The sequence below is a fragment of the Sphaerodactylus townsendi genome, linkage group LG03, assembly GCF_021028975.2.
Source record: "Sphaerodactylus townsendi isolate TG3544 linkage group LG03, MPM_Stown_v2.3, whole genome shotgun sequence".
Lineage (NCBI taxonomy): Eukaryota > Metazoa > Chordata > Lepidosauria > Squamata > Sphaerodactylidae > Sphaerodactylus > Sphaerodactylus townsendi.
This window is the reverse complement of record NC_059427.1, coordinates 82,615,777-82,629,881: the sequence shown is the minus strand read 5'-3', so window position 1 is coordinate 82,629,881 and position 14,105 is coordinate 82,615,777. Positions and strand designations below refer to the sequence as shown.

The following is a 14,105-nucleotide window of genomic DNA, read 5'->3' as shown; positions in this document are numbered from 1 at the left end:
ATAATACAGAAAAAAATATAACTTGTGTTTGTGACCCAACATATGGCACAAGTCTTTATAGTGAAGCAGAAATGTTTTATATTTATGCTTTGCATTGGTATTTTGAAGGAATTAGAAAAAGAGCTGGAACTGCAAATTGGAATGAAAATAGAAATGGAAATTGCCATGAAACTTCTAGAGAAAGATACACATGAGAAACAGGATACTCTGGTTGCCCTTCGTCAACAGCTGGAGGAAGTTAAAGCTATTAATTTACAGATGTTCCATAAATCTCAGGTAAATGCATGAAGTAAACCGAGAGAATTCATATATTGATTGTGTTTAAAACTTTTTGAACATGTATGTTATTTTGTGCTTTTTGGCCCTTTCACAGCCCTGTGAGATAAGGTTCACCACTATGCCTGTTTCATAAGTGGAGAACTGAAGCTGAGAATAACTTGTCTGAAGGTTCCCACTGGTTTTGTGACTAAACAGAGTTTTGAACCTAAGTCCTTCCAGTCCAACACCGTCTATCTGTCTACATCCTCCCATCTTGTTCAAAAGTACTTAGACGATTTAGCATCCTGTTTGGACACTTTGCAGACTCCCTGCCTTTTTATGTGCACCCAGCAGTATAAATGCACATACTGGCCTTAAATGTTTTTCATGTGTTTATACGCACAGAAGTTTGTTATGAGTATGAGTTCATTTACTCTTGCTGTTGGTGGCCAGAGGAAGGAGAACTAAAACTTCCTTTCTCCTACCAAGATTCTAAAGGCACAATATGGTTAAAACAGCTGAATGCTCAGTGATGGTATTTAGTCGCTTGGCAACTTGCAGCAGGGATTGAAGCAGTTTCTAGGGGAAATATAGATGTCCGTCACCTTCCTTAGCCTGTTTTTTTTAAAATCAGGTAAGGTAGTTGGCATAGCATGCATGTGTGCTTTTCTGCTTCTTGCTGAGATAATAGATAGTACTGAGCATCAGTAAGAGAACCCCATTAATGTTCCCTTTTGTTTCTCTCTGTGATGCACTTTAAATCACATTAAAGGCCCATGTGATACATCTTCCAGTCAGACTATGGCATGTGTTGGGTATAAATCCCATATTTCTTTATATTTGTTTGGATTTAACCTTTTGTAAAATGTTAACATTTCAACTTAGGTTGACTCGTAAGGTTATTTTATGCTGATTGATGGCACTTTTGTCAATGGAAGGGAACATTTCTGATTTCTCCCTTCCACAGCAGCTCCAGTTGGGGGGCGGGGAGCGTTTGCTCCATCATCAGAAATCTACTGACGGAATGTTGGTTCCAACCCTTAATCTTTATCTAGTAATTCTCTAGTTTCCTTTCTCCAGTAATTCTGGGTTTTTCATCCACATTTTTAGGATACTGCCAGTTTCTTAATTCTTACCACGTTGTTCTTTTGGAAGAGATGCACAGTTATGCTCCAGCATTGAAAAATTTGTTAATATAAGATCTAACAAATCTTGTGTCTAATCTGTTTTACTAATGTGCAAATAAAGTCTGTTCCATTAATGGTTTGGTTTTTGAATGATAGAATGATGAATTGAAGTTAACTTACTTTAATGCTTTTCCTTCAGAATGCAGAAAGTTCATTGCAACAGAAAAAAGAAGCAATATCCTCCTTTGAAGGCAAAACACATCAAATGATGTCTTCTATAAAGCAAATGGAAGACAGGTATATCACTTCCAGTCTGAAACTCTATAACAGGGGTGGCCAAACTGTGTGGCTCATGAGCCGCATGCAGCTCTTTGCCACATAACGTGTGGCTTGCAGCCAGGAAGGCTGGTCAGTGGAGCGGGTCTCCCCCTCTCCTGACGTTTCTCCCTCTGTGCCTATCCTTTCCCCCTGACTATGCTGCTGCCTTTGCTGTGGGGCAGGGAGGCTGGAAGGGGCAGCAAGAGCTTGGGTGTGGGGACTGGAGGCAGTGTCCAAGGCCCTGTAGCCCCTGTAATTTGTACAGCCTTGACAAAATATCAGCTGAATTTTAAACAACTCACAGCAAAGATGGGGGCTCTCCATATTTCCACTAGCAGCAATAGCCAGTGACTGTCATTAACAGTATCAGTTTTTACCCCTTTTTTATTTTTGGCAGTCTCATTTAATATTAATAAAAATTACACACACGATTTTTTATTATTACACCTATATATTTCTTATTTATTTAAAAGGTTGGTAACAAAATGTTCATGTAATAATAAAAATGTATGTGTAATATTTGTTCATGTCCTGTGGCTCTCAAACATCTGAACTTTGTTCTATGTGACTCTTCCATTAAGCAAGCTTGGCCACATGGTGTTCAGGGTAATCAGTTTAGCAACCTTGAACTACAGTCCATGCGTATGACTTTTCTGTCAGTCCTACGTACCTGTTTTATTCTGTGTGAGTTTCCCAGTCATGTGGGCACTGAAGAGATGGGACCGGAGGTAGTTTGATGAAAACAAAGTCTAGAAGGGGATCGTGAAGCTTGGGATCCTCTGAACTAGGACAAGACGAACTGTAAATTTGGATTGGGCATTAATAAATCGTATCATGTGTAGTAGGAGTTTGACTGATACCAGTTAACAGCGCAGCTCACTGGATCAGACACTAGGTGATCCAAATCCACCAGCAGAAGAGGGGAGAAGTTTTCACCCATTCATCTACTTGCTGCAGCCCACTGAACTCCCCAGAATGCTACCCATGGGGAACAGTAGACTTTCAGGAACAGTGTGAGCAATGAAGAGGGAGAAATTGACAAGATCACACCTCTTTTTTGCTGCTGGAACCAACCTAACCTTAGTAACACATCTGTATGAAAGAATATTGAGAAGGTTGACCTACTCAGTAGTAACTCATGCTTTAGGACTAAGAGCAAGGGGAAAGGGGTTCACAGGAAGTGCTTTTGTTGAAGGGCAAAACCTCAAATACCTCTATGTAGTGGTTACAACTAGTATATCTCTCTCTCTCTTGTTTTGCTTTAGATTGCAACGTACAGAAAAAGCCAGGCAGGTGGCAGAAGAGAAAAATATACAGTTAAAACAAGAGATGGGTGGTAAAACTGAGTCCCTGAAACAACAACTAACCCAGCTGGATAGCAAATGGTACTCTTACATTCTGTAGTCTTCAAAAAATTGATGTGTTGATCCCACCTTGACTCATGAGTGGGTTTAGAATTAATAGGAACAGGTACCACTTACAACTAAGAAACTTGTACAGAATCTGTAATCTACTTTGATATGTTGCCTGTGTACCAAAAATGAATTTATTCCAGTAATTGCAGAGGGGTGTGCTGCACTTGCTTGTCATTGACAGGTTGGCTGGAACCAGCTTTTTGAATCTTGCCTGTCTTTCCTCCATTACTACAACCCCCATCCCAAATGGCTTTTGTCTGTGTAAGGCCCATGATTCCCATCATAACCTTTTGGGGAGATTGAAGGGGACTCTTCATCCTTCACCAACAGAAAAGCTGGTTGAATCCACCCTTATAATTTCTATAATCCATTTATTCATACCTTAAATGAATTGTGACACTATGTAGAAAGTATGCAAACTGTGGAGCAAGTAGGGATGAAGATTGTTTTGCAGTTGCACTTTCGTAGTAGTTTCTTAGCTCAGAAGCAGTTATTATTGGATGTGTCAAAATGCTAGTAACTTCACTGCTGATTTCAATAGGAACACTGTTCTGAGAACAGAAGAGTAGTCAGAATCCCTCCATACAGTTCATCATTTTGTAAATCTCTGTCATTCTTCCCCTTAAACCAAGCATGTAACCTTTCCTGTGAGAAACATTTGAGATGCTGCACCTTATGCAGTGCTACAATATGTTTTTCTAGGACAGAACAGGATAGAGTATATTAAATGTGGCTGTATGGTGAACTTAGATAATTGTATTGTTATACCTGTTGCTTTATTTACCAAAGAATTGAATTAGCCAATTTATTGTCGAAGGCTTTCACGGCCGGAATCACTTGGGTGCTGTGTGGTTTCCGGGCTGTATGGCCGTGTTCTAGCAGCATTCTCTCCTGACGTTTCGCCTGCATCTGTGGCTGGCATCTTCAGAGGATCTGATGTTGGAAAAGCAAGTGGAGTATATATCTGTCCAGGGTGTGTGGGGAGGGTCCAGGGTGGGGGGGGAAACCTTGTCTATGAGTAACAAAGGCGGCAAACTGCGGTCAATAGTTGAGGGCATCTGAATAGAAGTATGAGTAACAATGAAGACTATAGCCTGGGAGTAACCCTGTAGATAGCAAGGTCACTGGTGGGAGCATCTGGGAATAGAAGCATCCTGGCCCGTTTCTCTTTGTCTATGGTCATCCTGTGCTTGTGTGGAGCTGGTTTGACACAAATCTCTGACCCTCAGTATTTTTCAACACTGGCAGCTGTTCTCCACATTTTCAGAGCTTTCTTCCTTCCTGTTAAAATTGTCCATGTGCTTATGGATTTCAAATTGCTTCTCTGTGTAGTCTGGGATGTAGTGGCTTTCAGAGTGGTCCAGGAATTTCTGTTTTTTTCAAATAATATTCTCATGTCCAGGTTGGTTTATCATGTGTTCTGGCTATTGCTGATTTTTTCTGGCTGAAATAGTCTGCAGTGCCGTAAGTGTTCTTTTGATACGCGTCTGTGCGCCATGCGCTTGGTGGTTCCGGCGTAGACTTGTCCACAGCTGCATGGTATGCGAGTAGACTCCTTGCAGCAGCTGGGAGAGGATCCCTCTTATCCCTTTGCTGAACGCAGCATCTGCTGAATTTTCTTAGTGGGTCTGTAGGATTGTTTGTAGGTTGTGCTTCTTCATCTGCTTCCTATGCGATCAGTGGTTCCCTTGATGTATGGTAAGAACACCTTCCCTCTAGATGGCTCTTTATCTTTGTTCATGTGGCTTGTTCTTGGTCTTGCAGCCCTTCTGATTTCTGTATTAGAGTAACCATTAGCCTGTAGAGCCCTGTTTAGGTGATTCAGTTCATCTTGTAGGAGGTGAGGTTCACAGATTCTGTTTGCGCGATGTACCAAGGTTTTTATGGTGCTCCTTTTTTGCCCTGGATGGTGATTGGAGTTTTTGTGTAGATATCTGTCTGTGTGAGCAGGTTTTCTGTATACTGTGTGTTCAGCAAACTCAAACTCAACACCAATGACAAACTGATCAGTTTTGATGTGGTGTCCCTATTCACCAAGGTCCCCATAGCAGACACCATGACACTCATTAACCAGAAATTCCCAAAAGACATCACAGCCCTGTTTCAACATTGTCTCACTACCAGCTACTTCCAGTGGGATAATGAATACTATGAACAGAAAGATGGGGTAGCCATGGGTAGCCCTCTTAGCCCTGTAATAGCTAATTTTTATATGGAACATTTTGAGAAGCAAGCCCTGAAAACAGCACCAAAAAAGCCCACCATATGGTTCCGTTATGTGGATGACACATTCACCATTTGGAGCCACGGAGAAGAAGAACTAAACAAGTTCCTGGACCATATCAACAAGATCCACCCAAACATCCAATTTACTATGGAGAAAGAAAATGAAGGAAAACTACCATTTTTAGATGTTTTAGTCATCCGCAAACCAAACCAGCAATTGGGACACACAGTATACAGAAAACCTACTCACACAGACAGATATCTACACAAAAACTCGAAATGCCATCCAGGGCAAAAAAGGAGCACCATAAAAACCTTGAGGTACATCGGCGCCAAACAGAATCTGTGAACCTCAACTCCTACAAGATGCACCGAATCAACTAAACAGGGCTCCTACAGGCTAATGGTTACTCTAATACAGAAATCAGAATGGCTGCAAGACCAAGAACAAGCCACATGAACAAAGACAAAGAGCCATCTAGAGGGAAGGTGTTCTTACCATACATCAAAGGGACCACTGATGGCATAGGAAAACTGATGAAGCTGCAAAGCCTACAAACAATCTACCACAGACCCACTAAGAAAATTCAACAGATGCTACGTTCAGCAAAGGATAAAAGAGGGATCCTCTAGCTTCACTGCAGGAGTCTATCGCATACCATGCTACGCTGTGGACAAGTCTGCATAGGAACCATAACGCATGGCACAGACACGTATCAAAAGAACACCGAAAGGCACTGCAGACTATTTCAGCCAGAAAAATCAGCAATAGCAGAACACATGATAAACCAACCTGGACATAGAATATTATTTGAAAAAACAGAAATTCTGGACCACTCTGAAAGCCACTACGATCAGACCTTCCACAGAGAGAAGCAATTGAAATCCATAAGCACATGGACAATTTTAACAGGAAGGAAGAAACTCTGAAAATGAACAGAACTTGGCTGCCAGTGTTGAAAAATACTAGGGTCAAGACTGTGTCAAACCAGCTCCACACAAACACAGGATGACCATAGACAAAAGAAACAGGCCAGGATACTTCTATTCAGATGCTCCCACCAGTGACCTTGCTATCTACAGGGTTACTCCCAGGCTATAGTCTTCATTGTTACTCATACTTCTATTCAGATGCCCTCAACTATTGACCTGGTTGCCGCCTTTGTTACTCATAGACAAGGTTTCCCCACCCACCCTGGACACTCCCCACACACCCTGGACAGATATATACTCCACTTGCTTTTCCAACATCAGATCCTCTGAAGATGCCAGCCACAGATGCAGGCGAAACGTCAGGAGAGAATGCTGCTAGAACACGGCCATACAGCCCGGAAACCACACAGCACCCGAATTAGCCAATTGTTTTTCATGCTAGGACCAGGTCTATGAAGGTCCGTAACTCCTGTGTAAGGTTGGACAGTAAAACCTCTTAAACTCATCCAGCTAATGCAAAAAACTCTTAAGAATCCACCACCACCTCACATGTCAGCATAAACAGAACATGCAAAATGTACCAAAGAAACAACTAGCTTTACTTTTCAAACACCTGAGCGATAGATTCTCTTATTTCCAGGACTGATATGTAAACTTGAAGCAGTTATTTATTGCTGGGTGTGTTTTTGTTTTGTAAATATATTTTAAACACATTCTTCGCCTAGCAAAGTGTTGAACTGGCTTGAGAAACCATTTTGATTAGCTAAGGTTGCATAGTTTCAGTGTAGGTTTGTTTTGTCACACCTTGTCATATAATTCTAAACAAAACTGTACCTGACTTTGTGTCCTCAGCAACTCTAATATGTGGATTAGGTGCATTTATTTTGGTTTGGTTTGATTTTTTGCTATCTATAAGGCTTCCCAGGCAGTAGGAACAGGTTTCAGAAAAGATCTTTCATGTTGCAAGCTGTCACTCATTTGTCGTTTAAAACCAGGAGATAGATGGGAAGCCTACTTTATTACAGACAGCAATGCAAAAAATGAATGCTTCCTGCTTTCTACGTGTGGTGGGGACTCAGGAAAAGGGAACAGAATCTGCTTCCCTAAGACACACATACCTTTGAAGGGCAAGAGCTCATGAAGCATCCACCACACACAGTCACCTAGCTTCTAGATCATCTTAGAGCACTAGACTGAAAATGCACAAACTGATTGCCAAAATCTAATGTCTCTAATTGGCTGATCAGCACCAAAGAGATAGTCCAAATGGTTACTGGACTTGTCTAGACTAAATTATATCTGGTACAAAATTGAACCCGTTTTCACTCTGTTCTCAGAGTAAAGGAACTCACTATAAAGACAGGCACCAGTCTGCGTGCACAAAAAATGGACGAGCATTTTTCCATTGAATGGTTAAAGTTCAGATTTCATAAGAATTTGGTCTTTTGCTGTTTCTATAAAATAGAATTCTAGATTTTTCCAGGCCACTTCCCATCTCTGGCTAAAAGTTATTAACCAGTAAGAAAATTTAGTTCTCTCTCCAGTGAAAGGTTCCTTGCAACCAAGGGATGAGAATTATTAGCACTTATTAGCACAAGGGATGAGAATTCTTAACACTTCTTATTTGTGGCTCTGTAGAATTGTCCACTCTGACAGTTGACCATGGAGGCTATCTACAGACAGTACAAGTATTTCACTTAAAAATGTTTTTAAAGTGTAGCCAGTGTAGTTCTCATTGTAAGGATGCTAAAGGATGGAGGCCTCCATGAACATGCATGTCTTGTTGTGCATTTTAAAGGGGTCTGACCAGTGCATGGCAGGCACCAATGAGAGAAGAGGGTGAGGGATTGCCTCAAGCAGTTTCCTGGTCCTCAGCTGTTTTGTACACATGCATGGAAAATGCTTCTTCAGTGACACAAGAAAAAGTATGCTACTCATACTTTTATAGCTCACTAGGAATTTTTTAGAATATCCAATTCAGCATTAGTACTGGTGGGAAACTAACTTTGTTTCTAACGAACTCCTTTACTATTATTAACAGTTCTACTCTTGAAAAAGAATTAAAATCTGAGAAAGAACAAAGACAGATGCTGCAACAACAGTTGCATCAGGAAAAGGACACTACCACCTTGCTCAAAACAGAACTGCAGCAGGTGGAAGGGCTGAAAAAGGTACATGGCTTGGAAACCAAATATTAACCGGGAAATAATGGGGAGCAATGTTCTTGTGTGTGTGTACCTTTCAGCAAGTAACTAGCTGCTGGATAATTTTGTCTTTCAAGGCTAAAGGTTTTATCATGGTAAGTTACTGGTTCAGGAAAACTCAGTTGCTGATGATGAACTGCAAATAACTTTCAGTATTCAGCAACTTGAAACAACAAATAATCTAATGAATGTGTTTGTTTTAAGGTCTTCATTCTCTTTTACAGATGCTTTGATAAGCTTATTTTTAAAAAATTTAAAGGCTTCATCAAATTCAGATACTAAATATGCTGTTCAGGACTTCCAAGCCTAGAAATTAATACCCTCAATGAAATGACTGACCAGTTGTATCAGGACTCACCGCCTGTAGACTATCACTAGTTCAGTGCTACAACAAAATTTTGCCAAGTCCCCCTTCTTGCTGCAGACTCCCAAATTTGCTACTCATTCCATTCCAGTTCGGTGCCAGTGACAGAAACTGCTTCCATTGGCATAAAACTTAATTTGAATGCAACCTCTACTCCATCAGGCCTGGTTTTTGTGGCCGTTATCACCTGGCTTGGGGATCAGACGCTTCACTATTGGATACAGTGATGTAGCTGCCCTACTTGGTTAGTCCTCCAAAATGTCACAAGAGCTTTCTATGAATAGCCATCCAGTGTTCACTGGTCCTAGCGGTGATGTATTACTTTATTGTAATGTAATTGAATGATTCCTTCTGCTTGCTGTAATCCGAAGAGGAAGAAAAATATGCCTTCCTAATTAGAATATACAGCTTTTTCTTTTTGTGGGTCTTTTTAATAGGAATTACGGAAACTGCAAGAAGAGAAGCAGCAGCTTGAAAAAAACTGTGAAGAACAGGAACAAGCCCTTCAAGAAATGGGACTTCACCTTAGCCAGTAACTATGTCCTAATAATTCTTGTCAATATTGAAAAATCTCTCATTACTAAAGAGGTTGTATTATTGACCAATTTACATATCAGCAAGAAAATAATGGACAAAGAAATCTACACAATTTGGTATACGTTAATGATTTCATTTATGCTGGAAGGCCAATTGTGTTTGCTGCAGCTTCACCAGGGTTTCCTGTAGCAAATGGGTGGAGGTTGGGCAGACACACTGTGGATGAGAAGGAGGATTCCCACATGCAGTAGAATCTTTGCTAATTAGCAAAACTGCGGCATGGCGAGCAAGAGGTTTCTTGACCTCTGTAATATAAGCAAGGGTTGTTTGCAAGGCACCTTTTGGTCCTAAGTTTGAAATGTGTTTTATTCTAGAAACTGGAAGCCAAGCCCATTTTATGGCCTGATAAAATGGACTCTAGTGGGGATATGGGGGAGGTGCACTGCCTTACCTGCCTGCCTTCTCTCCCCCCCCCACTGCAGCTGCTTTTCCGCCCCCCCAACTTACCTCTCTGTTTGCTGCCAGCAGTAAGAGGGTTAAGAGAGGGGAAATGGGGAGGGGGCTGGAGATAGTGGGCATGTTGTTGGGGGAGTTGGAAAAGCAGCGGGAGGTGTCCAGTGGTCCGGGGCAGCAGCAGGGGCATTTGATGGGCTGGGGAAGTGCCAGGAGGAGTCCAGTGGGCCATGGCAGTAGTAGGGGCATGTGGCGGGCCGGGAAAGCAACGGGAGGCATCTGGCAAGCCCAGGCAGTGATGGGGACGTCTGGGGGGAGGGGGCAGGACAGTGCCAGGAGCAGACCTGGGAAGTGCCAGGCACCCAAAGAACCATTAAAAAGGTTTGGAGGCATCAGGCAGCCTGGAGAAAAGGTGAGAAAGGAAGCATGGGAGGATGGGCCAATCTCCGTGCAGGATTCAGATGGCTTTGTTCCAAATGAGTCCTTTGTGGGGGTTTGTCGTCACAACGTTCCATCTATTAGCCTTTTATTGTTTAGGATATTTCAGAAAATTGAGACCTTTTTTAATGACTACATACGAATTGAAAAGTTATATCTCTTACCTGCAATATGGAAATAATTTGAAGGATTTTAATAAAGATTGGCTCTTTTCTGCTAAGGAAGGAATCTTCCATTGGCGGTAGATTCCCTTTTTTGAAAGAAGAACTTCACTTGACAACAGAAGTACTTTAAATACCATGCTTAATAGTAACACAGGTGCTTCCTTTTTCAGGTCCAAACTTAAGATGGAAGATATTAAAGAAGTAAATAAAGCATTAAAGGTATTCTAAATTTAAGAGCCATAAGATCCACCTTTCCTTACATCTACTATTTTATTTGCATCTTTCCCTATAGCACATGGCAGTTCAAGATACTGGAGGCTGCAATGTTATCAACCTTGCCCTAAAAGCATGTTTTGTTACTACTTGATCCCTCCTGTCTTTCAAATGTGAATTTCTCTAACAATCACGAAATAACTATAGACTGACACTATTATTTGACCTTCCATGAAGATGGTTTGAGAGGGTAACCATGTTTGTCTACAGTAGAACAGCTAGATACCATTCCAGTAGCCACTTGTGAGAACAATAAGATTTGGGGGACATGAAGTTTTGAAAGTCAGAGATTTCTTTTGTCAGATACCCCCCAAATGTTGCTAGTCTCTAAGGTGCTACTGGACTGGAATCTACTTATTTGGCCCTATCTCTCAAGAAAGCTAAATGCTCCTGCCTGTGGCTGGCTTTCGGAGGCAGCTAGGAGATAGTATTGCCTAAATTGCCTTTTAACCTCTTACTATTGTTGTATTGTATGTTTAAAGTTAAATACTGAAAACAATTTTTTTGTTTGTTGAAAAATTAGGGCCATACCTGGCTAAAAGATGATGAAGCAACCCACTGCAAACAATGTGAGAAAGAGTTCTCCATTTCTAGGAGGAAGGTAACGTTAATGGATCAGAGCAACCTATACTAAATGAAACAGGACAATCTTCAAGGCATAATTCCTAGCAAAGAGTAGAATTTCAACAGAGTTTAGGGCATGATGAACTGGGTGAAAGTTGACTTGGGCCCAAGGTCTAATTCTTTTAACTAATGGGCGATACCAGTCAAATGTAGAGTTGCAAGCATCACTGTTAAGTCTGGATCCCTGGTTTGACAACTAGCAAGTACTTACAATAGCGCTTACCAATAATTTCATCAATTGCATTGTTGCAAATCTTTGGGTTGGATCTAGCAGTCTATCAGTGGAAAATATTGATGGATATGGAACTTTCCCCTTCCCTCCAGTAGTACATTTTGATCCCTAGATAGTTGATCCCCAGAGTTGCAGGATTTGTGAGGAATAATAGACCTGTGGGAACAGTGCAGATGGAAGGTGGTGGACAGAACATTTTGTAGTGTTTCCCCCTCTTCAGTGAAGCCTGCTTCCCCCCCACCCCCGCCAAACTCCCATGGCTGTTAAACCACACAACCTCTGTGATCCCACAAATAAACTTTCTTGGATGGGGAGAGATCCTTACACCAAAGATTGCTCCTTCTAATCCATGATGCAGGCAAGCATGGCTGTCCAAAAGTAAATGAGATAAGTGCCAGTCTTTCAGTAGAGATGACAGGAACAGTCATCTTAGTGAAGGCACTGAAAGCAGGAAGTGTTTGCTTATTAAGGCATTTCTGTCTTGTATTGAACGATTTAAACTAAGCATAGCATTGGTGCTTTTTAAGCCTGTGCTCCATAAACTGGGCCCCATTCTCTTTTCAGGATTTCCCCTTCTCCCAGCTTTCAGTAACTGAATAGAAGCAGCATCTTAGCTTGTCTTACCAGTGCAATCTTGCCCTATAGAAGCCAACAAAAATCATCCAGCATGTGAGCACTATCCACAAAGGGGTGTAAATTTTGCACTGGATTTCCTGGGGCAAAACAGGTCTAGTGTGTGGCATTCTCTATGTCAACAGCTGCCTGAATAAAAGTTCCAGGTGACTGCATTGATTCATACATGTAGACAACTTGAAGCATTCCATAACTCAGCAGTATCATACTGGAATATTTCCAGTGTGTGGCCTTTGCATGACAAGTTTTTTTGTTGGATTTAGAGCTGTCAATGAACAATGGGGTTGGGCTCCAAATGTACTGAAGTAGTAGTTGTCAAGTTCAATGAGAACGCTTTGCCTGGTTCTCTAAGTTATTGTGTTTAGGATGGTCCTGCTGTAGGGAACACACAATAGGTTACTAGGGTACAAACCAAGGTGTATTTACTGTGAAATGAATTTCATTGGAGTCCATGGACTGGGAGTTGAGGTTTTTTTACAGAGAATTCATCTCCAGTTTCAATCCCTGATCTGAAGCTTTTGTGTTGTTTTTGTCTCCAAAGCTGTCATGCCCAGCAACCCAAAAAGTCAGTTACATTTCTGGGCATGATTAACTTGTTTCATTTATTTTTGTGACATTTAAGCACAACTGATTTCCTTGACTTGGGTAGGCTCTTCTGAGAGTGTTCTAATTTCTTGTTTTTAATCCTGTTTGTAATTTTCCTGCAGCACCATTGTCGAAACTGTGGCGACATCTTTTGCAGTACTTGTTCCAGCAATGAACTTGCACTTCCATCCTATCCAAAACCTGTGCGCGTCTGTGATACTTGTCACACTTTACTGCTTCAGAGATGTTCATCAAATGCTTCATAAGATGTTGATTTGTTTCAAGGAAATCAAGACTGGACAAATAGCCAAATGTTTAATGGGCTTTAGGGGGATCACGGTTTCACCATTCTTTATGCATCAAACAGCTTTCTTACAGAACTAATGTTTGCTACATTACAATGGGACAAGGGAAGATGTAATTTGTAATAAAATTAGCTTACAGAGTTATGAAAGTTAAATATTTTGCATAGACCAAGTGCCAGAAATAAAATGTGCTCAATGTACTGAAAGTCTGAGGTGCACAGTTACACTTCTAGCTTTCCTCAGTATAAGAGAACTATTTTGTTTCCATGTAACTTTGTACTTTACATTTGTACATTCGATCTCTAAAACAAAAATTACTTTTCTGAACACTATATACTTCTCATGGGTTGGAATAATTTCACTTGAAAATGCCTCTAGATTTGTATGTAGTTAACGATAAAAATGTCAACATTTTCAAGTTAGTCACCATGAATAACATTTTTAAAGCAATATAGAAATGAATGTGCCTGAATGTATAGATTCCAGTGTTTCTGAAGAGCATATAAAATACAGATAGTAATTACAGAATAAAAATGCTTAAATAGAATTGATCCACACCTTCTTGCAAATAGTTATCCATAAGGAACTCTTACAGATAAAACCTGCAGCTAGTATAATACTGATTTGAAGTATGAAGAGTCTTGCCCATCTGGTAAGGTATGTGCAATGGAAGCAAACAAATACAAGCTACACGCTCTTGAAAGCAACAAATACAATATTTACAGACATGTGAAATGGGTTGTGTGATTGGGGGGGGGGGTGTTTGCATAATATGCCACTCCTGCTCCATTGTGTGCAGTCTAGTACTAATATAATGCTGATAGTATGCATTCTGCTTTGCAGAGTTAGATAAACCTGAGATTAGCTGAAAGCAGGGACGTGGGAGAAAGTAAGATGGAAGTCAAGCTTTGACACATTCATAGACAGAAAGTTTGAAAAATAATTGAGATTTACATCTGATGTGGTACTGTGATAAAAAATATCCAGTTGGCCCAGAAGAGGGAAATGGGTAAGAT

General features: G+C 40.9%; 1 protein-coding gene across 4 annotated transcripts in view; it reads left to right on the top strand.

Moving 5' to 3' along the window:
- The window catches only part of RUFY1 (RUN and FYVE domain containing 1), a 34,568-nt gene extending 20,932 nt beyond the window's left edge, over positions 1-13,636 (top strand). For all 4 annotated transcript variants that reach the window (XM_048490157.1, XM_048490156.1, XM_048490159.1 and 1 more), the window contains exons 11-18: positions 109-276; positions 1,585-1,682; positions 2,969-3,088; positions 8,319-8,448; positions 9,283-9,377; positions 10,608-10,656; positions 11,234-11,311; positions 12,907-13,636. In XM_048490157.1, the coding sequence (XP_048346114.1) occupies positions 109-276; positions 1,585-1,682; positions 2,969-3,088; positions 8,319-8,448; positions 9,283-9,377; positions 10,608-10,656; positions 11,234-11,311; positions 12,907-13,050 (882 nt within the window). In that variant the 3' untranslated portion in view covers positions 13,051-13,636. The remainder of the gene's footprint in view (positions 1-108; positions 277-1,584; positions 1,683-2,968; positions 3,089-8,318; positions 8,449-9,282; positions 9,378-10,607; positions 10,657-11,233; positions 11,312-12,906) is intronic.
- The last annotated feature ends 469 nt before the right edge of the window (positions 13,637-14,105 follow it).